At 44.5% G+C, this 27798-nt stretch overlaps 1 protein-coding gene across 2 annotated transcripts in view; it reads right to left on the reverse strand.

Moving 5' to 3' along the window:
• Positions 1 to 5909: 5909 nt before the first annotated feature.
• Positions 5910 to 27798, reverse strand: part of LOC119453423 (uncharacterized) — a 43534-nt gene continuing 21645 nt past the window's right edge. The window contains exons 7-15 of one of the 2 annotated variants that reach the window (XR_007467144.1): positions 27402 to 27483; positions 25161 to 25325; positions 22984 to 23065; positions 21871 to 22047; positions 19028 to 19102; positions 15637 to 15745; positions 13103 to 13144; positions 6636 to 10991; positions 5910 to 6396 (exon numbers count right to left, since the gene is read on the reverse strand). Coding sequence is in view for 1 of the 2 variants with exons in the window: in XM_037715452.2 (XP_037571380.1) it covers positions 10765 to 10991; positions 13103 to 13144; positions 15637 to 15745; positions 19028 to 19102; positions 21871 to 22047; positions 22984 to 23065; positions 25161 to 25325; positions 27402 to 27483 (959 nt within the window). In the remaining variant the exon portion in view is untranslated. Of the gene's footprint in view, positions 10992 to 13102; positions 13145 to 15636; positions 15746 to 19027; positions 19103 to 21870; positions 22048 to 22983; positions 23066 to 25160; positions 25326 to 27401; positions 27484 to 27798 lie in introns of both variants that reach the window. The other variant, XM_037715452.2, reaches the window with a different exon arrangement.

Raw genomic sequence — 27798 nt, forward strand, 5'->3', positions numbered from 1 at the left:
AGCGTTCACTGTCGGTGCGCGTTAGTATAGTGCCTAGAATATACTTACTAGTGTGCCGACCGCCGGGCGTTTCCAATGGGAGACGCTGGCACCGCCGGTGATGCCTTCCACCGGAGGCCCCCAGACGGCGACACTGTTTGGGACCGTGCTAATTAACCGAGCGGCGCATCACGCGTCACTTGCGCTTCGGGTGCACTTCGGATGCGCGTTCGTAAGCGCAGTCGGTTGCGGCGCGTTGTAGCTTTCGAGCAAGTAGCATGTGGTGCCTCCGCATGTCATTGCTGGGTTTCTTTAATTGCGATAGCAATTATATGGACACTCCAAAGCAGATTTCTGCCGTCGGCGTCGCCGTCGCCGTCGCCGTTGCCGTCGCCGTGAGGTTCCGTATGACGTCAATGGAGATGAAATCGTCGCCGCGCGCCGCCGAACGCTGTATGTGCGAGTGAAAGGGCGCGAGGGACGCGCGCTTTCACGGGGAGTGAACGCACGGCGGAGAACAAACGCGCGTTCTGCGCCGTGCTCGCTTAAGGGCTGCAGAAGTAGGCGTCTCTTTCCTCCTTTACAATCACCATATATGTAGAGCAAACGCGCCTTCTTCTGACGCACGAAAGGCCGTGGGGGGGGGGGGGGGGGGGGGGGGGGCAGGGACGGGAGGCGACGTTTAGCTGCGGCACCAAGTGCCTATTTATATCAGAGGTTCCGCCAACAATCACCAACGCCGCACGCATTTTGTGCGAACGCGGGCAAAACGCCGACGGCGTCGACAACAATGCTGTGTGTTGCCGGTGCTGCTGCATGTCCAAGTTTGTACTGCGGATAAAACTACTATCCTTACTCCGTATAGCTCTCTACTAAGGTACTATCGCAATTGATGCTTCGCCTTTCGGGTGAAACTGCGACAACTTTTTTCTGTGCGAGTGGTTCGCACTTGTGTCTGTTCACGGACATAACCGAGATGTCGTCGCAGAAAACGAGGCGTAAAGACAGCCCCTGTTTTGTCCCATATTGTAGAACTGGATACCGATTATTCAGCGCGCCTGTTGACTGGCCAGAACGTTTTGCCGAGTGGGAGAAGAATATAAGAGGGCTGATCGAAGGCTATAACTCTGGCAGCTGTCGCTTGTGAGAAACACTTTAGTAATTGCTACATTGAGCGCTCCTTCAAAATTAGTCGACGGCATGTCGCCCATGAAAATGTGCCCTGTTTAAATACCGTCATTTATGGTAATTAATTTAATTTATGGTAATTAGATACAACTTGGTGCGAATTTAGCATTTGTGGACATGTCTCGCATATAATAGTTTACTGTGGAAAAAAGTTACACTTCTTCGGAGACCACGTATTTATTTATTGGTATTTCTCACAGAAACACCCCGTATCGTGTAGCGTTATAATGATAACTGTGCATACGATCGTTTGTAAGTGCAACGAAATCATATTCTTTCGATTACGTTTTGCACCTCAACCAACGCTCCGCAGAACGAAACGGGCTGGGACAGCCCATTGGCGTCTGTCGCACACGCGCGCGTTGGCTAGAGACGCCGCTCGGCATAGCACGGTCCGTACGGCTATCGCCGTCTGGTGGCCGCCGGCGGAAGGCATCATTCTCCGTGCCACCGGAAAGCCCGCGGTCGGCACACTAGTAAGTATATTCTAGGCACTATAGCGTTAGTGTCATAATGCAGTACTTCTCTTTTCTGCTCGTAGGCGGCGGCACCGCCCCGAGCAAGAGCGCGGGTACACGGAGGAGTGTTAGATATATAAGGCGCGTCTGCGTAGCTCTCTGCAAATGCGTTTGTGGCGCAATGGGTCAAACGCTCGGCGATCTATCGTCGCGGACCGAGCGGTCGTGGGTTCGATTCCCAAATTTTGCATGTTTGTGGAACTTTTTCTTCTGCTTTCTTTCTTTGTATTATGTTCGTGTACATTGTGAGCTGACGTATTTCCGTGACGGAAATACGTCAGTGAAGTTTGGTGGACCCCGGCATAAAACACTTTCGTGTTAAAATGTTTCACAGCATGCGCGCTGGCTTAGACCATGTATTTGACACAGCGATGGAGTTCTATATTCTCGCATGCTGGTTATGTGCCATTCAAAGTAGGTGTCGGTTTCACCTAAACATGCCAGCTAATTGACATTCCTTCACTCTGTAGAAAAGATTATGTGGTTTAAAATCCTAAACCACTGACTTTCTTTTCCCCCTGTGTACATTCCAATTTCTTGCATATTTCAGTTGGACTTCACCTTTCACTTTTGCCATTTTTCTTAATCCTTCTTTAACTGTACTGTACTTGGATTCAATAGTGCAATGTACCTTACTAAAGCGAAGCTTTGTATGTGTATAGTCGGATACAACTTAAGTCTGCAGTGAAGCCCCGTCCACGCCCTCATAACCGCCAGCCACTGTTCCTCCGCGAGGCTGAAAATAGTTCGTACTTCAAAGTTTCCCTGTTACCTAAATAAGGCGGTAACCACGAAAATGAAATTATAAACGCGTAATTTTATACGTTTTCACTTAACTATTATAGTGTAAAGTGCAAGTACGACAAGTACAGTCGTATCAAGTATGACGCCATTTTAAAACGTCGCAAGACGACGATTTTGTTTGTTTCTGTGATTGGCTGGCGGAGTAACACAACCACGCGTGGTCCCTCTACCTTTTTTGCCAACTGCTGTTTCTAAATTTGTATCCTACTATAGGCGAAATCGTATATGGCTAGGCGAAATCGCCTGTGTACACAAAACTGTAATCATCAGCATTCGCTCGAACGTCATCGTCTTCTTCCGCAGCTCGCTCGTAGGCGCCCCTCGGGTTGCGCTCGTGCTCGGCATGCGCTCGTGCCACTGCTCCCGCGTTCGTCGTCGTCGTCTGCTTCGATAGCTGGCTGCGTAGCCGCTAATCATTCCAGCGTAGAATTTCACTTCTCCTCTGTCGTCGTAATGGGGAGGCCGGTTTACGGCGCTATCAGCCATTGCTTATAGGGGCATGAGCCAATCATTGTTTTACGTGACGGACAGATTTAATTTTTGAAGCAATTTAATTTAGAAGACTCGCAAGCGGCAGTGGCAGGCGAATGCTGCTAACAACACCGCCGAGAAAATTCGAGACATCGAATGCAAGCGACAACGGCGGACTGCGGGCATACCGTCAGTGACGTCGTTCTCTTCGTCGCAGCCGAACGTGTGTGTAACCTCATAATTGAGCAATACTCTAATGAACCCTAGGGATCAACCCAGTGATAAATACCGGGGCTGCACGTTTCAGCTTCGCTAGTTAACCATCTTCACGGAGTGTTAGGGCTGCAGAATTTTTTCATTCTTGACTAAGTGATATTTTATAACACATTAGCAGAAGCCACTAGTCTTTAACAAGGTAAAGATTACTTTGCTCAAACGTTTATACACTTGTGTTTCAAACTTGGTTCCACCTCTCAAACATTGAAATAGGGCCCTACAAAAGTAGATAACTGCGTTTCAGCCTTTTTGAATGTACCCGGCAAAAATTTCGATTAATCGATTAATCGATGAAAAACCCTGCATCTAAAGCGATTAATCGATTAAAGGCTAAAACAATGAACGATTAATCGTTAATCGAATAAAATAATTCATCGACCATCCCTATGCTGCAACCGCGCTTGTTCACGCCAGCGTTTTGACAGTGGTTGTCCGCGGTCATCGAGTGTAATCTATTCATGTTTGCTGGTGCTCGCTGACACCACGCTTGTTAATTCAGTTAGTAAGCGAATATGTGCAAGTTTATGCAGCCGATAAAACTAATATTCTTACTTCGTATAGCTGTCTAATTTGCTATCGCAATGGATGCTTCGCTTCTCGCGCGAGATTGCGACATTTTTTTGCATAAAAGGTCGAATTTCAATTCAACTGAAATTTTCGACGTAACGAAGCAAATTGCAGATTTTACTGACTTCGTTATATCGAGGTTTAACTGTACATACACACACACACATGCATGCATACATACTACATACACACACGCATACGAGGTGTTATTTGAAAGTTTCCGAACTGGTGTCATGTCAGAAATAACAAAATTATAGGCTTGTGCCGTTAGATGCAGCTGCACGCATATTACACGTGTATGTACATCACCAAGTCGCGGGAAAATAGAATTCATTCACCGGCAGCGTGCGCTAAAGTGATTGTGTCAGAAACCGCCTGCATTCTGAGAAAAACATGAGCAGCGGGTTTGCGTAAAATCTTGCGTGAAGTTGTGCAAATCCGCCACGGAAACTCTGGAAATGCTTTGTCAGGCGTACAGTGATGCTGCTATGACACGCAGTCAGTGTTCAGTCAGAGTGGCATTCTTGGTTTAAGAGCGGGCGAACCTCAGTGGAACACGGCGGAGCGTTCGGAAGCACATCAACCAGCACAGCCCCGGAGAATGTTGCGAAAATTGCAGAACTGATTCGAGAGGATCGTCGCCGAATCATTCATGAACTGTGCAAATTGGTAGGAATTGTTTACGCGCAGTGTCAAGCAATTCTCGCTGAAGATCTCTTTCAGTAGTTCAGTGCAGCAGAACCAAGGCTATGTTACCAGCGAGCGCAGATTCTTGCGAAGCGAGATGTAGTGCCACAGCTCGAAACCCGTTCAATGACTAAATGACCTTGACAAGTGGTCTTGTCGGCAGGTGTTAACTTGGGAGCTTCTCTGCAGGTCGCAGGACGATTTATTGCGTGATTTGCTTCGTTCTTCATTACAATATTTATTGCGGCTCTATGATACTGAAAGTAGAGTTCTCCACTTATTCGAATCAAAAAGTGCAGAGAAAAAGAAAATATTGCAACGCTGCCGTAGACATTAATTTGCATTTAAAAAGTACAAACAAGTGCTCTGACAGTGGCAGAAATTCATAGAACGTACATGTTGTCGGAACAGCTGCGACGCCGCGGAGGACTCCCTCCTGGGTAGTGCTTCGTCCTTCGCAAATATGGCGACCGCAGACTTGCTTGTGTGATATCATTTCCAAGCTACTCTTTCACTCGATAGGAATGAAGATCAGTAATGTGGAAAGTTGGGCGAGTTGGTGATTAATCATCATACCGTATTGGTGAAGCAATGCGCACTGACCAGGACAAAGTGGAGAGACACAAGAATATACAACACTCGCTCTTTGTCCTGGTCACTTTGTCCTGGTCAGTGCGCTGCTTCACCAATACGGTATGATGAGGAACGAAGAAGTCGGCGTTGAACAAGTTTGGAACAGCACGGAAGGAGTGTGGTAAACAGGCACGAATGTTTATTAGGAAAACGGCTGCACTTACGAATGTCAGCGAGCGCACCGTGCACAAGTGGATGTTACAAGCGTTGGAGTCTTGGTAGATGCTGCCGCCGCTAGCAGACAACAGGGGCTGGAAGGGCACCTTTAAGATGTGTTCACTCCCCTGATTGGTTGAAGAAGCCCATACCTTCCACGGTGTTGCACGAAACTACTGAGAGTATAGAGCTCGCGCGTGGTCCTATTTAATTACTGCACCAAGCGGAGTAATTATAGGAGGCCCAATACGACAGAGATTGCCCTAGCTCTCGGGAGTGGGCCCATTGGTTATCGCGAGAGCAAGCAGCATAGCCGCGAGGACAATTTTCCCCAGCGGGGTGTCACGGGGAGCTATTTTTCCTTGCATGTGCAGCGCTCGGCGCCCCTTTTTGCGACCTGATCGCGCACATAGCGGCACGCTCCATAATCTAATTATTTCATTAATTAGATCACGCGAGGCTGACGCGGCCCTGAGACTCGCTAAGCCTGAAACCGCGGTGGTCAGTACTCCTGTGAGATTCGAGACACCCACAAACGTTATTTGTGCGTCGGACGCAAGCTCTAACAAACTAGCACTAATGAGTGTCATTTCTTTATTCAAAAAGAACAAATATGTCAGTCATTAGAAGAAAAAAAAACATTTATTACCTGTGTGAAGGCATTGCACATATTCGTGTAAATAAAAACAGCAAGGAAATTAATCAAATGCAGTTAAACATAAATACAGATGAGATTCGATTATACGAGCCAACAGCACAAGAGAAAGGTCTTTCCACAAGGACTTCGTACTTGCAATGAAACTCTTGTGCATCCTCCCCTAAAACAAGCCACTACGAGACAGTAAAACAGGCATCATAGTGGTCTACGAACAAGTACCATCGTACACGTATTCACATCATGCTAGTCCATTTCTAATGCGCTTTTTCGCTGATTTTTGAGCATGTGTGGGGGCAATAATAGGATGAAAGGTGCTGACTAGCCTGTGTTTCGACATCTCATACAATATCAATCAACTATAACGCAGATACCATCAGCCTAATAATGAATACTGCCCTCCAATTACCCCTGCTTTGTGTCAGAAAGTTTCTCGGATGTCAAAAACATTTGAAGAGGCAGCTTCAGGCAACTTAAAAAAAAATTATGGGGTTTTACATGCCAAAACCACGATCTGATTGTTGAGGACTCCTGAAATTGAGGACTCCGTAGTTGAGGACTCCTGAAATTTGGACTACCTGGGGTTCTTTAGCGTGCACCTAAATCTAAGTACACGGGCGTTTTCGCATTTTGCCCCCATCGAAATGCGGCCGCCATGGCCTGGATTCGATCCCGCGACCTCGTGCTCAGCAGCCCAACACATTCAGGCAACTTTTCTGTAGGAGTAAGAATCTAATAAACATGATGCAACTGCATTTTCTTTCACGCTCAAGTCCAATGTGATGAAAATCTTATTCCACATGCTTGACTATCATGACGGAATCACAATAAGAACGTAACACCTACATAGTCAGCAACTAGTTTTGTATATTCAGAAAGGTGGCACCAATCCAACCATATGTGCACACCATTTCCTCGCTTACGAAAGCCTTTTTCTCAATAAAGCTGACACCCTGGGCACTTTGTAGCAGTAACTCATCACTTTAGTTAAGCCTAATATTTGCCTTTGGTGTTTTTTTATAACATATCACAGTTGTCAACTGTCATAAGCATGCTATCAGCAATGTACCTTAACAAGATGGTAACGTCTGCAATTTTCAGAAAGTATTGCCATCCACTGATCTCAACCACCAGAAGGTAACACAGAAAACCAAACCAATAATTTTTTTTTTCTTCGGCTGTGAAGTCTTCCACTGAAGAAAATTACTAGGTAGATAGATGGTCAGTGGCTGCATTAAGCTGTGATGAAAAATTTGTCCTACCAAACAACAAAAACATTCAGAACAAAGGTGAACTTCACACTCATAAGTATTCTATTATGATTCTACACACCAATATAATCTCCAAAGCAAAACAGTCACAGAATCACACGATTTCTTTCTGACAGAAAGAAAAAAAAAATATTTTCATTGCCAAGCATTGAACAGAAACTAATATATATATATATATATATATATATATATATATGATACTATTTCTGAACACAAACCATATGCTTCCTGTAGTTTACGGTAGTCATTAACCATCTTGTAAACATGCAACTTCCATTTCTTTCTTTAGCTGTGAAAGTGATTGCGTTATAACCTGCCTGTGTATGCCTTACAACATTGTCAAAGGCAATACATGAACAAAGCAAACAGATAGTAGAACAATAGAAACATTTAAACCATATAGTGTGGTGAAGCAAAGAAGCAAAAGTCACAATATATATTACAGTGACACTGGGTAGCACTAGTTTGCTAAAATGTAATAAAAATATAGGAAACAGACACCTCAAGTGTACATCAGCTCTAGTCTTAACAAATAAATAGGGAATCTTGTACAAATAAAATAATTGCACAAAGAAAAATAGGCAAATTCTTTCTCGGCATGCACCATGCATAAATGCATATGCATAAAACTATACATATTGCAGTATGAATATGCTGTGTGTACAGTTCCCCAAAAATAGAAAGAGCGGTGAAGGGGGGGGGGGGGGGAGCATTTGCTCCAAAAAGCACACGACAATGTCTAGTGGTTAGGTGAGCATCTGCCAGCATTTTGATCCAAGTTTGTACCTTGCAATGTCAATAACACACTTATACGGCAATAAACCACCATTATATAATGAAATTTGCAATGCTTTCAATACCAGGATGTTGTTGAATTCCTCCTAGCATAGTATTTCAGTCAATGCATATTTTGCTGCCTGATGAAGCTTGTCATGAGGTATTACAAAGTGTGATTTCAGCCGTGCTGTGCTAGTGACAACTTTGTTTCAAGCAGGCTTGCCGCGATGTCACAACATTCCTACTGGACGCACCCCACAGGACACAAGATTGCTGAATGTGTTGCTGCGATATTTACTGAATATGAGTTCATACTCTCTCGCAGAATCTCAGATAGAGAACTCCGGAGTCAGCTTAGATTTGAGATTGTGGTCCAAAGAGTCGGTGCACTCAAATGATAGGCATTTACCGTGCCATGGCAACACTAGGCTATCAGAGACCTCATAGTGGGGTAAAAACTAGTAAACATCTTTGACTACCTGAAGTTCTTTAATGTGCAGTACTCAGTACATGAGTGCGATTGCATTCTGTCCTCATCTGAATGTGCCTGCTTTTGTCGAGGAATGAGGACTCAATAAATAAGGATGCAGTTCAGGTAATCTCCAAGTAAGTTGCAAGCACTGACGTTGCCTTTAACAATCCGCCTGAGCACTATGGCTACGTCACCACACCAAACGGCTGGCCGAGATGGGGTGTCAGCTAAACCCAACTGGTTGCACTAACCATACATAACTAAAGGTACGTGGTAAAGTGGACAGCGGGTGCATGGAATGACAGGAAAGACATCCCAGCTGAACTTTTTAAAAGTGGAGCATTTGAAAACCAATAAACAGAACTTACGGTGGCGTACCGTGTGATGAACAAAGCCACGGGAAGTCAGGTGGTGGCAATGCAGATGACGACCACTGGGCTTCTGTACCTCACAAAATAATCTCAAACATTTTTGACTAGCAGGACAGGCAAGGAAGTACGACATTTTAAATTTGTTGACATTCCAAGTGGGTTTCACTTAAGAGAGCACTTCCTTTACTGTTTGGTTTATAGGTATCTGCTTTGACCCAAAACTCTACAATATTTTGCAGGCATGTGAGAAAGACCTATTGCATGGCTGCAAATGCAGCAGCCCTTGACTAGATTTTTCACTGGGCAAGGCTGTAGAGAAGTTTGTTCACTTATGCAAAGACCAGCTGTTGAATCCTAACAAAACACTCACAAGAAGCTGACGACACAGTGATGGTGTCCCACTATTGAGCACAATTCGAGATGGACTTCAACGCCTGACACAATGCAACTGCCATTGGACAGGCTTGTGTGCTGAGCTCAAGAAGAGAGTTTTGCATTCCCTGTTGAGAATTACGAGAGTTTAAAATAATTCAATTGTTCTCCAGTGCCCTGTCTCTTGCAGCTCATGGAGAAGTTCTGGGAAAGAAGCCTTTCAATCAAATATTTACACAACCATGAGCACGAAAACTGATGGGCTTGCACATGTAAGCAACAGTCAAAATTGTTACTAGAGAGAGAGAGAGAGAGATACAACTTTAATGGTGCCAGCAATTCACGAGGGCGGACGCAGCCTCCCTCCGCCTAGCAGACGGCCGAGATCCCTTGGGTCTCAGCGGCTGCCTCGGCTAGCTGGTAAAATTTTTTAAAGCCTACCCTGGCCACACACACGCTTTGCAAAATACCTGCACATTTTATGTGCGCACATACCTTTAGGCACAGCACTTTTGCAGTGGCAAATTTGGAACAGCAGACGCTGACAAGCAACACATTCATTTTGGATCACAGAGAGTTTTTCAGCGACTTTGCTGTAGCCAATTTTGCGCACTTCAGGAACTTGTTTGAATAAACTTCACAAAGCAAGTACCCCTGTAGTGTATGTAGTATTGCACCATGATAAGAGGGCAGCATAGGTGCCACAACAATTGTTCTTTTGCATTTTTTGCAATCTTGCACCATCCACATCCTTAAAAGGCTTTACAATAGTTTCACAAATAACTAGCACTTTTCATAAAGCTTGACACAACTTTCATAACATTATAGAACCAGCCCAAATTCGTTACCTTTATAAAAAATTTGGAAGAGTTGGCAAGTATGCATTACTTACATGGAAAACCAGCAATCCAGGTTAAACATACAGGCAAACATTGTCCCTATTTTCCCCAATTCTTACACCTTCCTTTTGAAGCAGAGTCCTGCTGTACCTTTAAAGCGCAGCTGCATGTGTTCCCATCTCTAAGTCGAGTCACTAAATTCAACTGCAAATGCAAGCGGGCATACAAGATACAAGCACTAAAAGCACATGTGTGCCAACCTGCTTCCCTGCGAGATTGATTGATGGGATTGAAAAGCCCCAAAGAGACACCTCAGCTATGAAAGACTACATAGTCGAGTGTACCAAGTTAATTTTGTCCACCTGAGAGTCTTTCTCTGTCCCTCAATATGAGCACCTAAGTAAGCTCTTTCACATTTTACTCCTGTCAGAATGCAAACGAACCAGCTGAGAACAAAACTCACGACCATGACCTCCCGCATACCTTTAAAACACTAAAATAGCTAAAGAAATATTCATATGGGTGCTCAGTGCAAGCAGAAAGGTCAAGACCAGCTTGCCTCCATAGTTTTTTTACACACTGAATGAAGTGCCACAGCCTTGCACCACTCCCTTTCTCTCTTTCCAGGAGAAACTGCCTCCTCCGACAGGTCTGTAGGTGTCAACGTAGTTCCATCACAACACACCCTCAGAATGCGTCAGTCTGTTATGAGTGGACGCACTGTCCCGTCAGGGCTGGCAGCAGTGCTTGTCGTGCGCTAGCAGGGCTGCTGCGTCCACGGCACCCGGTGAAATCTTTTGTTGCTGCTGGGCTGGCAGAGGATGCTGGTGGCTGAGCAGAGCCACCCTGACGACCGTGTCATGGGGCACACTGGCATTTGAACGCCGGTTCGCCGAAGTGGTGGCGAGCGAGAGGTAGTAGCTGCCGGGGCGATGCTGCAGCACCTGCATGGCCACTGTGTGGCATAGGCAGAGGACGATATACAGGCAGCTTAGAGGCTTATTATTATGACCAGATGCATAACGTGAGACAAAAAACTTGGAGAACGTTTAAGCTTCATTTTTAAGAGTAGAACGCGACAGCATTCAAAGATCCCTGCTTGCTTCTCAAGCTTCCCGGCAAGTGCAGTTTATGTAACCGTAATGTTTACCGAGAAACACTGGCGACGAGCGCTATGTACGAAGGCAAACTTTCTGGTAGAAACGGGGCCTCTCGTGTGGGCCCGGAGGTAGTGCACAGCGGCGCCAGAAAAAATTAGTACACCATTTTCAGGTTTCCGTTATTGTTTCACACTTTCAATATTTCAGTCTGAGAATATTTAACAAAAAAGGCATGCAGTCTCGGTGTTTTGTTTCATGACATTTGTTTGTGGGCTGTCATTCTCAAAATTCCGAGGGATAACTTTGTAAAGAATGTAAACAAGTTATCAGCAACTTTAGTGATAGAATGGTGTGGCAATATAACCCGCATATACCACATGTCATATAGCAAGGCTCTGGCATTTACATATGCCTAAATTTATACGGAAATTTTCGCTCACGGACAACTTCGCAGACACCCACACCGGATTTTCTGTGGCATGAGGCTTAACCTTAACGTTGTCACGTTAAAACACGGAAGAAGGCGAGGAAAGGTCGTGATTTAGAGGGACTAAAAAAAAATCAACATCAGGCCAAGACATGTTGGTAAATTACATTTGCAATAAAAACTCACCAGAGTTCTGCATAATTTGTACATCGATTACAGCAATAAGAGATGAAACATGCAATGTTCGTTTCATGACATTGTCATAAAGGTATGTTGTTCTCTTATGCTGGTGTCGTCTTATTGCAAACGACGTGCAGCAAACTCTATTTACTCGCGATGCCACCGTAAAGTAAAGCGATGGTGTTTTCTTTTACATTCAGCAGAGCCCTCAGGGTTTTTCTTACATTGAGCAGGATCATGGGCAATTAAAACTCACGACCATGACCTCCGGCATACCTCTAAGCACTAAAATAACTAACGGAACTTTTGTAGGAGATGCTTAGTTCGAGCAGAAAGGTCAAGACCAGCTTGCCTAAAGTGTGACGACACATTTGCTTTTTGTTGCATCACAAAGAAGCTCCAGAAACCTTTGCAAGTTCCCTGAGCTAAATTAAAATTTCCGATTTGTCTGTGATGCAATAGACCATGAATTGTGATTAAAGCTCTATAAATGTCTTCAAATCCTTCTCAGCAGTGTCAAGTACATGTAACGCCAATGCTAACTAAAGAAATAATATTTCCTAGGTGAACTTGTCTGTGGCGCGAAATGCATTTTGTGAAAAGGGGACAGAAGAGAAGAGACAGTGAAGCGCCAAACTACCAACTGTTTAATGACAGCGTCAGAGCATACAGAAAGAAAGTTAACTTCCGCGCGTGCGCAGAGAGCCAAGGTATGACATGGAACTACATGGTCATGATAACATTTTTTCAAGAAAGCACATTTCTGCAGAATACAATGTGATGGATGTGTCACTAACACAATCAGACCCTTTCTTTTTAATAAAGTAAGCTTCCAACAACTCCCTCGAAGTTTTGTTGCCACTTTTGCCCAGAATCAACACTTGCATGGCTGTGTCGATAAGCAAGTGTCAATTCTGGGCAAAAGTGGCGACAAAACTTCGAGGGAGTTGTTGGAAGCTTACTTTATTAAAAAGAAAGGGTCTGATTGTGTTAGTGACACATCCATCACATTGTATTCTGCAGAAATGTGCTTTCTTGAAATAATGTTATCATGACCATGTAGTTCCATGTCATACCTTGGCTCTCTGCGCACGCGCGGAAGTTAACTTTCTTTCTGTATGCTCTGACGCTGTCATTAAACAGTTGGTAGTTTGGCGCTTCACTGTCTCTTCTCTTCTGTCCCCTTTTCACAAAATGCATTTCGCGCCACAGACAAGTTCACCTAGGAAATATCAGCACCAACTTGCCCAAGAAGAAGTTCTTTTGGAATATTTTAAAGAAAGAATATCCAGCACAATGTCAGCATGGCAATCATTCACTAACAGCACACTCAGATGCCTGTGTATCATAAGAACTCACCATTCTCCTTCCGTGAGAAAATGTCTGGAGCACACTTGCTGCCTGAAAATGTAAGAGAGCCTGTTTAACAGAACTGCCATACCAGCAGTACTAAGATACCAGGCCACTTTTACTACTATTGAATAAACCTGCTGAGTCAAGTGCTATTCAAACAAGTTTTCATGGTTACAGCTGAGCTTGCATTGCTCAGGAACTCCATTTATACACATACTAAGCTGCTAGAGCTCTACCATCATCATTTCCAGCTGGTTCGATAACTTTTCACAATGCCGCAAAATAAAAAAAATTACAGTTGACTTCAGTTAATTTGATCTTGACGGGACCGACTACTATGGTCGAATTATCCTGGCAGGTCAAATTAAACAAAGTGCAAAAAAAAATAAAAAATTGGTGAGGTTGGTTAACCCTGGTTGATAGCGAAAGCTGCACTGCCCTGGCTAGGCCCATGCAATGTCGAGCTGTGGTCGAGGTGTGGTTTCGCAATGATATACAGACATGTTTGCAATGAATACAGTCTTTATTCATCATTTTTTTATGCATATGAAGACACTGTGGTGATCAGTAAAGTAGTGAGACTTGGTTGCAACTCACAGCCGGGCCCGACTCTACTCGGGCAATGGCGGCAATGTCTCCTTTCAGGGCTCCGTAAAGGCCTAAATATAGTCTGACGTAGCGTGAACGCACGCACAAGTTATGTCACGTTGGCGAGAACAACAGCGGCTATAGTTTGACCAATGGTTCGACGTACTGGCGCCGTCAACGTAACCGGACACGCGGCCAATGCGCTCCGACGCGCCCGTTGTCTGATGACGTTCGCCCGCATGCACGCACACACGCACACACACCGATAACATTGGACTATAAGCACGCCTTAATGCTCTCTTGTGGTTTGACCTCTAGCTCTCAAGGTGAAAACTGTTCGAGTCGCCGACGGCTGCCCCAGGTAGCGTAATGAAGCTTTCGCTTCAAAAAGAAAACGCCGAAACACGCCCTTGACTCACTAGGCAGTATTTGCCTTTAAAGGTTGCTTCGCCGCAATACAGCCAGGTTATGCGGTGAAGCATACCAAACAGGGTAAGGAGCTCTGTCACGAGACATAACACGTGTTTCCTGATTTGCACACGCACATGCGCTGCCTCTGGCCCCAGTACGAGCACCGAGACCCCTAATAAGTTTACCAGGACGCCTTCAGAGTTTTAGAATTACTCCCGCTTTTTCCCTTGACTTTGAGTTTTTCTATTTTACCGCCTTTCTTTTCACTATCTTTCCCAAAGCACAGACCGCATTTCTCTGCTTTTCAGCGCCTGTTCGTATAATTAAGGAATGCGCACTAGGCCCCGTTAACGGTCTCCTATATGAAACATGCAAGGAGGGTGAAACGAGGGCTCAAATCGTCACTGCAACACCAGAAATAGTTCTGAATCGCTGCCAGTACACTTATTAGGTGTCTAGGTGCTCATACTGTCATCGGAGATGACACGTGAGTGCCTGTACGATTAAAAAACTTGTACTATGTCCCGTGACAGTGGCCGCTTTCCATTCTTCATATGCTTCACCGCAATAACTTAGGTACGCTTCACCACATAAGACGGCTGTACTGAGGCGAAGCTGACAAGTCAAGTTTGAATTATCTGGCAAACGGCCAATAGTGAGATCAAAATAACGGAAGTATGGGACCACAGAAATGTATGGGCGCCGGCCAGAACCTTCAGTTGGGATCGAATCAACTGAAAAATTGAATTAACCGGAGTCGAATGATAGGAAGTCTACTGTATTTGAAGACAGTATAATCTGCCTGTGTTGGTTCATCATTGTTGAAGCAGAATTTTTTTTTCGTAGCACAGGGTACAAGGACGCAGACTTCATTTGTGTATTTACATTCGTGTTTACCCAGCCCAGCCGTGTGTGTTTATAGTTGTCTGCATCCTTGTCCGATGCACTGCAGAGAGCTTCTAAGAGAATGATGATGACCACAGCAGTGATAGGGAAGGCACTGACACAAAGACACAACAATGGTCCCGCTGCCACAACAACAAAGCCACAGCAAAGGTCCCCCTGCAGCCTAGTGCTCTCGGACCTCCTTCTGTACATTTATCTGCACGTTACCTTTTTTGCTATGAACTTAAAAAACTTGATTACTGATCCTGAAATCATGACCACCAATCAGGGATTCACCATTGAACTGCAGTGGGCACAAAAGATGAAGGACACAGGCAGAGTAAACAAACAAGCAATAAACTCGCAACTCAGTTTACCTTGGCAAAAAAATGGCACACATATACACCAGCTGACTACAATGAGCATGTGTAGAACAATGCTTTATCATTCACCAAAAGTTAAAAACTGCAACAAATGTAAGCTGGTCCCGTGTTGTTAAGGAAAACGAATTCTTTTTCAGGGAGTGCAGTAGATGGTTCACTAATGCACATATTTGCGCGATTTCTGATATGGAAAGCCAGATATGTGCATTAGTGAGCCATCTGTTGCAATCACTGAAAAAGAATTTGCTGCACAAATGCTGACAGAATACCCACCGAAGCATAGCTGCTGCACGGTAAGCCGTGCCAGGATGTCCACTGTCTTGTTTGTGAAGTCCACAATGAAGTACTGTTCCTCCTCGGTGTTCAGCGAAAGCTGGTGCTTCTGCACACCAAAGCAGACGACCACTCTAGACGACCGATTTATTGCCCAAGCACGCTTGGAGAAACCCACAATGTGGCGTGTGCAAATCAGTTGGCTAGTTCATTTAGCATAATTATGAATAACCCGGCTGGCATAAGCTCGTAGAGCTCGTATTTATATGCAGAACTTCTCTTATAAAGCAGCATTTCGTCACCAACTGGTGCAAAAATATAAAAAAGCAATGTCGAACGCGCATTTTGCCACCATAGAAATTAACAGCTGCGGAGATTTGGACTGGCTTGGCCACCTGTCAGCAAGTAAACGTCAGAAGAAACAAAGCAAACAATGACACTGTAGTGGCACGACATTTGATTACAGCCTGCCGAGGAAAAAGAGAGCCACGTGCACATTCGCATGTGGAATAGAACACGTTAGCGTGCTTGGCCTGAGTGGTCGCATCACCCTGCCACTCCCCGGGACCATCACCATCATGGCTAGCTAGCTTCAATAAACAGTGGCCGCGGCAGCTCTCTCTCCTCAAATGTTTCTATTGACCCTTTTCATCGAGCAGTTTGTTCCAGAGAAACGAGATGGCGCTTGCGGCGGTGCGCCATACACTGCCTCTGCGACCTCGCACGAATGCGAAACTATAACCGCTTCTACCTTGCTTCTGTGCAATCAGCTGTCGGAAATGCAACTGAGTTTTCGCTAATGCACTGTGCTCCAATCATGCTGGATTGAATCATGTGGATTGAAGACGTGTGCAATAGATGGCTGCAAAAATAGTGACTGGCATGTTAAGGAATGGAATGAATCTGTGTGGCCAAGTTCACAGACCGCTGCTGCAACTGTCCGAACGTGTTATTGGCACTTCGAGATGTACGGCATTCCTCAAGGATACAGAAATTTGCTCATTCGGCGCATTGTATCGCTAACCTTCAAAGAAAGGACTTCAGCCCCAGAACATCGGCAAGAGTGAGCACCACTCGTTGAACAATGACAAAGGGAGCAGCGCCGCTTTCCTGTCATAGTAAGTTTCACGCGTGTTATCTATACACATCTATCCCGACTGGCCGGAAAACTTACGCTCAGTCTATCGCCAACGTATCAAGAATAAGCGAATGGGCACACACTTGAATATATAGGTACTATATATGCACAATAGATGATGGACTACACCGATCGCACTACGAATGATCGAAGCTGAATGTTTCATGACGGTCCACAAGAGTAAGTGAGTTACTAGCGATAATATATATTTGCTACAAGGTATTTCAATGTACAAAACAGCTACGTTTCAAGCCTTGTGCGCAGCAAGAACAAATCTATCGGAACTGAGCACACCCGCGAGCGATTAGGCAGAAAATAATCAAATAGTGGTCACACCGAGGAACTTCACCGAGTTAGAAACTGACAAGCCGCTGCTTCAAAATATTTTCCACATAAAAACAAAGAGGACAATGCACTAATCCTGATTCAATTCATGAGCAGAACGTTTGGATAGCTTGGAACACATAATTAGCCTCGCTTTTAGAACAAGCACCATATACACGGCTTGTACTGTTTGGACATAGCTTAATCAGCTCCGAAAGCGCTTCTGCATGTTTTCTGAAGCTGTGATCAAAGCTTCGTGTCATCCACCCAGTCACCGTTTACGATATCTCTCAAAACAGATGTTTTCTAAGCCGCGCCGGCATCATACACTTAAATTGTAAACAAGGAGGAAAGCAATGGATGCGTCACCACGTGATCAAATATGGCAGCGCCCATGGGATCGCCGCGAAAAGGGTCAATATAAGTGGCGACTTGCCCAATCTGGTGCCAGCAGGCAGCCTTGTGTGTTCCTCAGACTCACGCTGGTATGACGTCACAATGTACCAACTGCGTTTCACGCCAAGGCCCCTCATAAGGCCAAAATTTTAGTTGTACTGACACTGGCTGTTGTAGGACGCCATCAAGAAAACGTTTTACTGCCAGAATTTTTCAAATTCCTTCAATATTAAAGCATGCAGGAGAAATTAAGATTTTGTGTTGCAGTAATTGCAAAGAAGCGAACTTCATAACTAACATATTTATTTATTTGTTAAGGTACTTTCAAGGCCCAAAGGCATTACAAAAGGAGTGGTATACATGAACAACACTTCCAATCAACGATTCACTGCCAACGTGAACTTCCCTGCCGAGGGACCACACTCCATTTGTGCCACGAGTTCTGCCCCTTCTTTCTTTTCCTCTCTTCCCTTTTTCGATGCGTGGCACACTTTCAGTGGCAGTATTACGCATTCCTAATTGGACAATTTACCAAAGTCAAGTGCTATAATTGGCGACGTTGAAGGCTGTGCGCCTAAGTAGAGGTATTTATGCATCTGAGCTTAGATTCTCCAGCAAGAAGTGTGGCTCCTTCGAGAGGAAGGGCATGAGGGCTCTCATTTGAAATTTGAGCTATTTTTTTCCCACCGTGCACTGGTTTGATACTGTGTGGACACAATCTACGCACCGCACTTTGCTGTTGGCAATGTCAAAACCTGGTGATGGGCCCCTTTAAGCGTAGGCCATACTGTACAGCCACGATCAAAAGTTTGTTGACGATGTGTGTCCTGAAGAGACTTATTTTGCAGCCTAGACATACAGCCTGAAATCAAGTGGTACTAGTATAATGAGCGTGCATGTCTTTGAACAACACAGTGCTTCTTATAATTCCAGGCTGCCACAGCCATGCTGAGCAAAAAATTAAATATTTTCTCAACTGCCATGATCTCCAATCTGTTCGTGATAGTAGGAGTGACACAGCACTCCTTTTACTATGGCTGGTGACAACTTAAGAGCACCAGCGACAAATACACCACTGTCCAATTTGAGGAAGTTTTCATAGATGCACGAGCCAATTATACTTGCTTCATTTTACATCACGACAGAGGCAAACTTGTTTCGATAACAGCGTACCTCTAGAACTGCATCTTGTAGCGAGGTTTTGAGAGTGGAGCATGTACCAAATTCATAACGAATTCGTTAAATTCTAGGATTTTACATGCCAAAACCACGACCTGATAATGGTAGGGGGCTCCGGATTAATTTTGACCACCTGGGGTTCTTCAACAGTGCACCCAATAGCACGGCACGCAGGCATTTTTGCACTTCAGCCCCATCGAAATGTGGCTGCTGCAGCCGGGAACCAAATTCATTGGTTGTCCCTAAGTGTAGGTTGTTAGAAAACTCTAAAAGCGTGAACGCCATGGTATCACTGGCCTTGTTGGTCCTAACTGCATCACCCCAGTTCCTCAGAAAGCACATGTAGGTGCGTACCTGTGGGTCGTAGTTTTGGATTCCGTGGAACGTTTCCAGGTAGTGGGTGTACTTGGGCTCCTGCAACTTCTTCGTCTGTTGAGGGGAAAATGAAATCGATCAAAGAGACAATCATGCTGTTACCGCTAAGAAGCCTGCGTGCATCAGTACAAATGGCAGTCACTAGCCTGTGAAGCAGTAAAAGACCACAGTGGGGCATGACTGCAAGGCAGTTATTGAATTTACAATGTGCTACTATTCCATAAATGTGCAATGAATGCATGAACAAATGATTGACTATAATTCCTGCAACACTACATTGTTGATTTCCAAAAATGTAAAATAGTTCTGGGTCACAACAGAATATAAAGAAGCGATGAATTGAGACTCCAGAGAAATGCAGTCAGTGACCGATAATTTGAACATGTGATTATTCATGTTTTCATGATATTTTCAACATGTGGTCAGTCCTCAGAGAGTCCGAAGTATCATTTCGCAACTGTAATCACAGTAGCCTCGGCTAAGCAATGTGTTAAGATTCACATTCGTTGTTTACTCAAAGTGAGGCACGATCGCCCTTTTTCAACAGCTGAAAATTTCTTAGCGCATGAGCCCGTGAAAAGGTTGTCACATTGCGTGCTGTCAAAATATCTGAGCTATAAACTTGCCAGTGACCATCAAGCAGCAGCTGTAAGGTGGTAATGGCAACCTCAAAATTATTTAGCAAGCACACATCTGGTAAATTCATACTTTCAACTTTTGAAACTTCTTTCTCTGTTCAGTGAAAAATAAAATCATCAGTGATTACTGCGTACAGCTTAGATGAATATGGTTCTCATTACTAAAATTAATAATTAAAATCCAATCAAACTGCCCCTCTACGGCCACATTAGTCAAGCACCTAGCGTGACAAAATTGACACGAAATTGAGTGAAAATGTTTTTTTTTCTTTTAATTATGCACATCCAACCCACATGCTGCAATCTGAGAAGGGAAGCTTTCGTGAAGTGGTTAAAGAAATGTCATGTAATTGACTACACAGTGCACGTGTTGCACCATAGTGATTATTTGCTTGCCAGTGACGACTGCAAGACACAGACACCAGGTGACCACACATTAGTATACTGCCTCTATGATTGGCCCCCTTTGCTGTGACACTTTATCCAGGGTTGCCACGCCGACTAGAACAGGCTGATCATGAAGATAGTGCAACAGTAAACTGCACTTTACTCAGCGAAAGACCGACCAAGCATTTGCACAAAACCCTTAACCCCAGGAACAGGCCATGAAAAGATTGCTTTATTAAAGAAGTTGGCGATGTATATTTATTTATTTATTTGCTTACTTATTTATTTACTTATTTATTTATTAAAGTACCCTCAAGACCCAGAGGGCGTTAAGAGGGCGTGGGTTACATAAACATTGTAATAGTAAAAAACTGAAAAGTCAAGTGCATCTAATTAGAAAAAAGGTTCGTGATGGCAGGCTTGAAGAACTTGCTATGTTCAGTGGCAGCAATGGGAGCGGCTAAGGTTATTCCAAACTTTGATGGTCCTTGTCAAGAACGAATATAAGAAAATATTAGTGTGACAAAAAAGGAAGGAGGCCATTTTGTTGGAGTGGTCCATACAGGATGACAAATACAATGGTTCTGAAATAAATCCGTGCCCAAGGGTTTGGCTGTGAAAGGAAATCATTTGAAAATGAGAAAGGCGAAAAATTTTTCTTCGTATTACAGTGGAATCTCGTTGATACGATTCTGCATGATACATTTTTCGGAATACTATGTTTCTTTTTCTTTTCCTGATAATACGATTTCGTTGGATAATATGTTGGATGATACGATTTTCGAATGATACACTTTATTTTCTGGTTCCAGTGAAGATCGTATCAATGACATTCCACTGTACCAGGTTTGGAGGGCCAAGGGAAGATTTCATTAAAGTGACACTCGGCGTTCGATTGTAATCTGTGAGAATAAATTGAGCCGATGGGCTTTGGACGGATTATAAAACATCAGTTAATGCGTTTTGGGGGAGGATCCCATATTGCTGCAACAAATTCAAGCTTTGAGCAAATTATTGTAGAGTATAGCAGTAGTTTAGGGCACGCAAGGGTTTGGTCAAAGTTTCTGCAAAGTTATCCCAGTAGGCAATTAGCATTGTTCTAAATGTAGGTTATGTGGTGATATCACGATAGGTTACTGGTATTTTTGTTGTCTTATTGCGATATTTGTGGCAATGGGGTTTAGGTGTCATTTGTTTTATCACTGAGTAATTTCGTAGACGATGTGGTGAGCAGCCTGGTATCTGTAAGGTAGCAAAAGATGGTAGTGTTCATGAGAACTATTATGCAAGACAGCAGCAGCACGTACAGTCAGAAAAGTCCAGGAGGGTTCGCAAAGAAACTCTGCTTTAAAACAAAAAAGCATTACTGCATCGTACCAGCCCAGCACACCGAAAGGAAGGGTAATTACTCCAAGTTTGCCAGTTCAATGATGGGTGTGCTGCAGTGGAAATTCAGTGCTAAATTTTGACAGTGTGGGTCCTTTAGCAACGAAACCTCAGTGAAGGCAAATTTTTTCAGCTGCCCCCACCACAAGTGGAACCCGTAGTGGAATAATCTGGCTGCTGTGTTACCATAGCTGGTAGACTAATAATTGACTGACTGACTGACTGGCTGTACTGTACATATCAACACAAAACATGGGGTCTATGAGAGGTGCCGCAGTGGAAAGCTCTAGACTAATTTTGAGAGCCTCCGGTTTTTTAACATGCACATAAATTTAAGTAGACAAATGTTTTTTTGCATTCTATCCATGGCCACTGAGCCAATTTGATGGGTAAAAACACAAAGGCACTGACCCAGAGGTCCAGGTCACGGCGGCTGGCGGTGGCATCCGCCAGTGGGCTGGTGGCCTTGATGAGCACGCCGTCCACGTAACGAGAGATAGCTGGCACCAGGTGAGCCACACGTGTGGCAGTCCCGTCGTACTGCATCTGCCAGCTGACATGGCCGGTTGACACGCTCAACAGCTGGAACTGCGCTCGCAGACATGAATGACGACAACATCATTCCAAAGCTCCAGTATATGTTCGCCAATATTTACACTCTGTTTCATACTTAGCAGGCAGCACTGCGAAAGCTACGCAAGTAGTGTAGTTACAGAATTCTCACACCGTACATTCTGCAGTGCAATGGTTTTTTATGTCTAATGCTTCCTATGGATTAACTATTTTATATATATTACAACTACAACTTGTGGACTATTTTCTGTTTTGTTAACCTTGCGCTTTAACACAACTGATTCGCCAGAATCGTTTTACATCGGATCGTGCATTTTTGTGCACCTTTGTGCTTCCAGTATACAATGTACAATCAAACCTCTATATAACAAACTTCAATGTAAAAAAATTCTCGATATAACAAAGTATTTAACATTTTATAACTTCTTGTCCATAGAGCCCCATGTATTTGGGCCTCAATACAACAAAGTGAGTTTATACACAATCTCAATATAATGAAGTCTCAATGCCGATGCAAAGAAATGCCAAGACAACAAATAAAACTTTTGTGGATGTAGATGGTGAAATGGTTAATTAAATGTGGCTGCTTACTCGCACACCTCTCGAATTGCATGCTGTGCAACCGAGAGTGACCGCCGAAGCGGAGCACCATCATGTTCCATATAAAGTCCAAGTGCGATAAGATCCTATAACATCTCCCATGCAGTATGCTTTGGGTGCGAGTGAATGTGTGCAAAGGTGAGCCAAGAAGAATGGTGGCTTCATGAGCGCCGTCTTCCCACGTGAGCAAGGGGAAAAGGGGGGAGGGTACAAGCTTGCGGTAGCATGACCAGCAGGGACCAAACACATGACCACGAAGGGTTTCTACACAGCGCTTAATTTTCTTGTTTGTTTCACATCCAAAAAATACACATGCCACCAGAACCACATGAGCCGTGTCAAGCAACTCACCAGTGTGGCGCGAGTCCCATGATCTGAGACCACAAACAGCTCGTAGGTGCTGAATGCTGTGAAGTGGCCGGCAACTAGGCTCCTGCAAGAAGACATGCCTAAATTTAGTCGGTCCCTTAGGCACAAGCTAAAGTTTGGTGTAATGCAATTACAATGCGCACTGCACCAACATTCGATTCCACTGCTTATCCTTTGGTAGTGGTTATCAGTAAACAATCTCCACAGACTTTTATCACACATGCATTTCAATCTCAAAAAATAGAATTTTTACTTATCAAATTGCATATGTGTTTGTGTATATATATATGGGTATGTATATGAGTGTGTATGTATACAGTGGAACCTCGATGATACGAATCTCAAGGGGTCACGAAAAATATTCGTATTAGCCGAAATTCGTATCATCGAAACACAATTAAAACTAGCTAAATTAAAGAGTCAGAGGTGAACTCACTCAGGCACATGCACGTAAAAAGCATTTACAGTATAGATAACTTATAACGTAACCGTTTATAGTGAAGAACTGGCTACAATGCGGCCTTTTCCGACTCCCGTTCCAGCCACATTCCTCGACTGTCGCATACGCGTGGTGGCTCGGTGCACATGTTTTGCATATGTGCGGGCCTTGAAAATTGTTGCTTTGGTTATAGTGCGGTACCGCTTATAGTGCGGATATTCGCGAGTCCGGCGACTTACGTTATAAGCGGTCTACACTGTATTATAAATTGCATCAAAATTAAATAACAAGAAAATTGCAAACTTCAGCGATTCCTCTGGCTTTCTAAGTTCATTTACTCTGACAGCGACAGTCTCACACAGTGGCCATCCTCTTGAGAACAACTTCTTCTTTGCAATGCACACAACATCAACCTCGTCCACAACGGTATTTGCCTGCTGTGGCCACTGAAATGCACGCAGACGTCAACTACTCTCAAGTTTTGTGAAGGCGCAAATCACAAAATGCCAAAGTTGTATGACAGAGCTGTAGTTGGCCCATCTAGTGCCCAACAGAACCTTGCAGCAGGAGCATGAGACGGTGGTTGGCAAAGTAGTGTTTTTTTTGCCCGTTAGCGAGAGTGAAGCCAAGGAATAGGAGGTGACCTGACAATGACAACACAATAATGACGATAAGCTTACGATGGTGACAACAGCTGTTGTCATCAGCATACAGCAAAGGGAAAATAAACAGATGGATGCGGCAAACCCAGATTCACACTTTCAGCAGCTCTCGCGGCAAAAAAAAAGAAAAAAATTGGAGGACGCTTAAGCTTCGCCTTTAAGAGTGGAACGCGACAGCGTTATCGGTCCCTGTTCGCATTGCATTTTCTTTGAGTAGGCTTTACTGCAACACAGGACGTGGGAAAGCCAGCTTACAAAGACCAAGCTTACACCAATCCCTTTAAAGTCGGCTTCACTTTTAAACAGAATTGCATTGCTGGGAAGGCATTTTTCCTGGGGCAATATAAGTCGTCTTATAATAAAATGTGAAAGGATCGAGCACCTTTTTTTATTATTTCAATAATTGTTTGCTATTGCCCCGACGGGCGCTAGTGTCCAAAACGCATTAGGCAGGCGAAGTCCCAATTTGACCTGCCGAGGATGCGAGCGCCATCTGGATATGAATTTCGCAACTAACCTATCCGAGAACGCCACTGTGGGTATGGTAGAAATGCTGGAAAAGGGGTTTGCGTTTTAGTTTCCTCGTAACAGAATTATGTTTTCTCGTACATTCAAATTACAATCCGACGCCACCATGTCTGTAGGTTGTGGTTAGGTCGCACTTTTCCATTTTTCTGACGGATTCCACTGTGAGAAATTCAATTTTTGTTCTTTAACACCTTGCGCCACGCAGAAGGCCTGCGCGGTCGGGGGTCGGGGTGGTTGGGGATGATTTTCTCCACCACGAACGCCGACATGCACGCTGACGCCGGATTTTCTGTGACACGGGGCCCTTAACGCTATCGCATTAAAACTAAGTCGGTCCACTGCTTCGTACAAGTAATATGGATTAGTAAATCACTAATTCAGCCCTACCAGGCCTGCCACCAAGCTAGCTTCTCCAGATATTATTAAACTTTCTTTCTCTTTCCAATCAAACTCACGCCTATTTTTTTTATAAGTGATGCTTCCAACAAAGCAGTTTATAAGGGTGGTCATTCTTGCTGAAACGGCTCTACCTGATGGGCGAGTCGAGCTTGAGGTCCGTGCTCCAGCGCTGGTGGTAGTCTAAGCCGGCCAGCTTGAGCAGCTTGCCCTGACCCCAGGCCAGGATCAGCGAGGGCTCCTCGTCATCTTGAAGCACCACGAGCTGAAGGCCGTCCCCACCGGAAGCCTTGCTCTTGCTGCTGGCACAACGTCCCAAAGTCAAGGTGGAGTGGACAGACAGGTTTCCGTAACATTTCAAGAGCCAAACACGACGAGGGTGAATTGAAAAAAAAAAAAGAACTAACAAGACGTGACAGAGAAAAAGCTTTTTTTTTACGTGTGTCCAATGGACTAGTACACACTGAATGGGAGCACGGACATGACATTTTGAACCTGTCACATTCTTCACATTAAATACAGGTGCAAGCCCCCTGTACCCTAGAAGAAATAGTACTGCCAATGGTCAGAACATCCTTAATAATTTATTATGGTATGCTTGTTTCTACGAATCAGTTTAAGTTTCGATGCACAGGGAGTAGATGGGTCACGACATCGTGATACGCAGAGTCGTTCCGTTCCTGTGAGTGCTGCGACAGCCACACGCAACCACATCATAGAAAGAGTGCTGCATTCTCGCTCATTATCACAGCGAAGCTTTCTTTGCCTCTTCCTTCAACTGTTGTTGCCGTCTTGGACGCCATGTTGGGAGGTGGTTGATAGTCCAAGGTAGGATTTATTTAAACATTTGCCATCAATATCAGCACCTATTACCGTCAATTAATACAAACAGCACAGAAAGCTTTGCTTACACCCCTTCCCAGTGTGCATGGGATCTGTACATATATATATATATTTAATGAGCAGCCTCATAGCAAGTAGGCCTATTCCTACAACACATCCACAAATTTTGCTTTGCCACGACGTCATGATAACGCCAATGACAGCAGGTGCAGCATTTAGAGACTCAACTGTTGCACCAAAATACATCACATGAGCATTTACCGAGCATCTTACTAGCTAAGTGTAATTCTTTTAGATGTGAGAAGCACGTAGTAACTTCTGGAACTTGGAAATTTTGACGTGATATGCCTTCAAGCTGCTTCAGCAGAGTGTGCAAAACCACAGAGCAGAAGCAAGAAAAATAGCCAAATGGTCCCAATATCAGCTTATAGTTCATGGCAAAAGGCACATTGTATCATCATGATCATCATAATATCATCATTATCAGCCTGTTTAGTTCACCTGCAAGACAGAAATCTTTGCCAGCAATCTCCAGTCAACCTGTTCCTGTGTTAGTTAAACTCGCCCTATGCCACCAAATTTCACAGCCTCACTGAACCACCCACTTCTCTGCCGCTTTAAACTGCACATCTCTTCCCTGTGTGCAACTACCGGTTATCTGTTCTTCACAGTAACCACCTTGCTCATCAACTAGTATACCATATTTATTCCCATAGGGCCCGCCCCAATGCAAGTCCTGCCTGTGTGCAAGGCCCGCTCTCTTGCAAAGCCCAGGCCAATTTAGGAGTGCAAATATTTTGAAAAAAAAAAAAAAAGCTTCAATGGGTGTCGTGCACGCACTCGCGTGCTGGTTAAGTTTCACAAGCCACCACTACATGGCACTAGTTACCGTCCTACTGATAATGACATCATCATCGTATCCCAAAATCACATGGCATAGATCCAGCATGCTTCAACAGTACATATATCAGGGTCGTAGGCTCACGGACTTAACGTCATCAGCATAGAAGCTGTCGATTAGTGCATAATCTATATACAAGAGGGATGTCAGTTCTGACTCATCTGCTAGCACGCTTTATCTTGCAGTTGCACGCCCGTTCTTACTTATCGGGACACCTTTTGTCGCGCACAATAAACTCACTTCGCCTCGCGAAGTGTGTTTTGCACAGTGCGTGTGGAAACGCTCAGTACTGACGTTCACACACCTCTTAGAGAGGTATGCAGCGAGGAGGAAACGGATCCTGCAGGTGAGAGCTGCAAAGGTGAGAGAAAAAAACACTTGCTCACCTTCGAGCTAACAACGGTCCAAGGGCCCTTTCAGGCAAGTTAGAATAAAGTGCAGAGCACAGTGCCAGTTTTTTTAGAACGAGACGCACTGCCCATTTCTGCAGTAAAGGTAATGCTCACATCGCTACAGAAAAGGTTGCAATTTTCCACTGCGTTGACAAACATGAGAAGTGCGAGCAAGTGCGACACATCCCAATACACCACGCACCATTCTCCCATCACATCACTGTGCAAGGTGAGCTCACCTCCACATGACCTGTGCTGTGGTACCGTCTTGCGTTCGGTTGACAGACGAAAGCTGACTCAGCGGCACATTCAAGAGCAAGCCTGCAAAGAGAAGAGGCACGTTAACAGAAGGTGAAATCAGGACGTGTCCTGCTTTTACTGCCTTGGTACCGCTGCCCCACAGATTACGTCTGGGACGTTGTTTTGTCCCGCTTTGGCTTCTCTGGACACCGAATTGTCCAGAAACGCCTCCCCTGCGGCACCAAATTGGCTGTTTACTTTGACGTGAGGGGGGGGGGGTGGCGCCATTTTCAATAAGACTCGAGAGGCAGGCGGCAAAGCGAAACTCTGCCAGAAGTGAGGCATAGAGCGTGTGACAACTTACAGCTCTTACTAAGTTTTCTCAATCCAGCTGCA

Source organism: Dermacentor silvarum, chromosome 5 (assembly GCF_013339745.2).
Source record: "Dermacentor silvarum isolate Dsil-2018 chromosome 5, BIME_Dsil_1.4, whole genome shotgun sequence".
NCBI classification, from domain to species: domain Eukaryota; kingdom Metazoa; phylum Arthropoda; class Arachnida; order Ixodida; family Ixodidae; genus Dermacentor; species Dermacentor silvarum.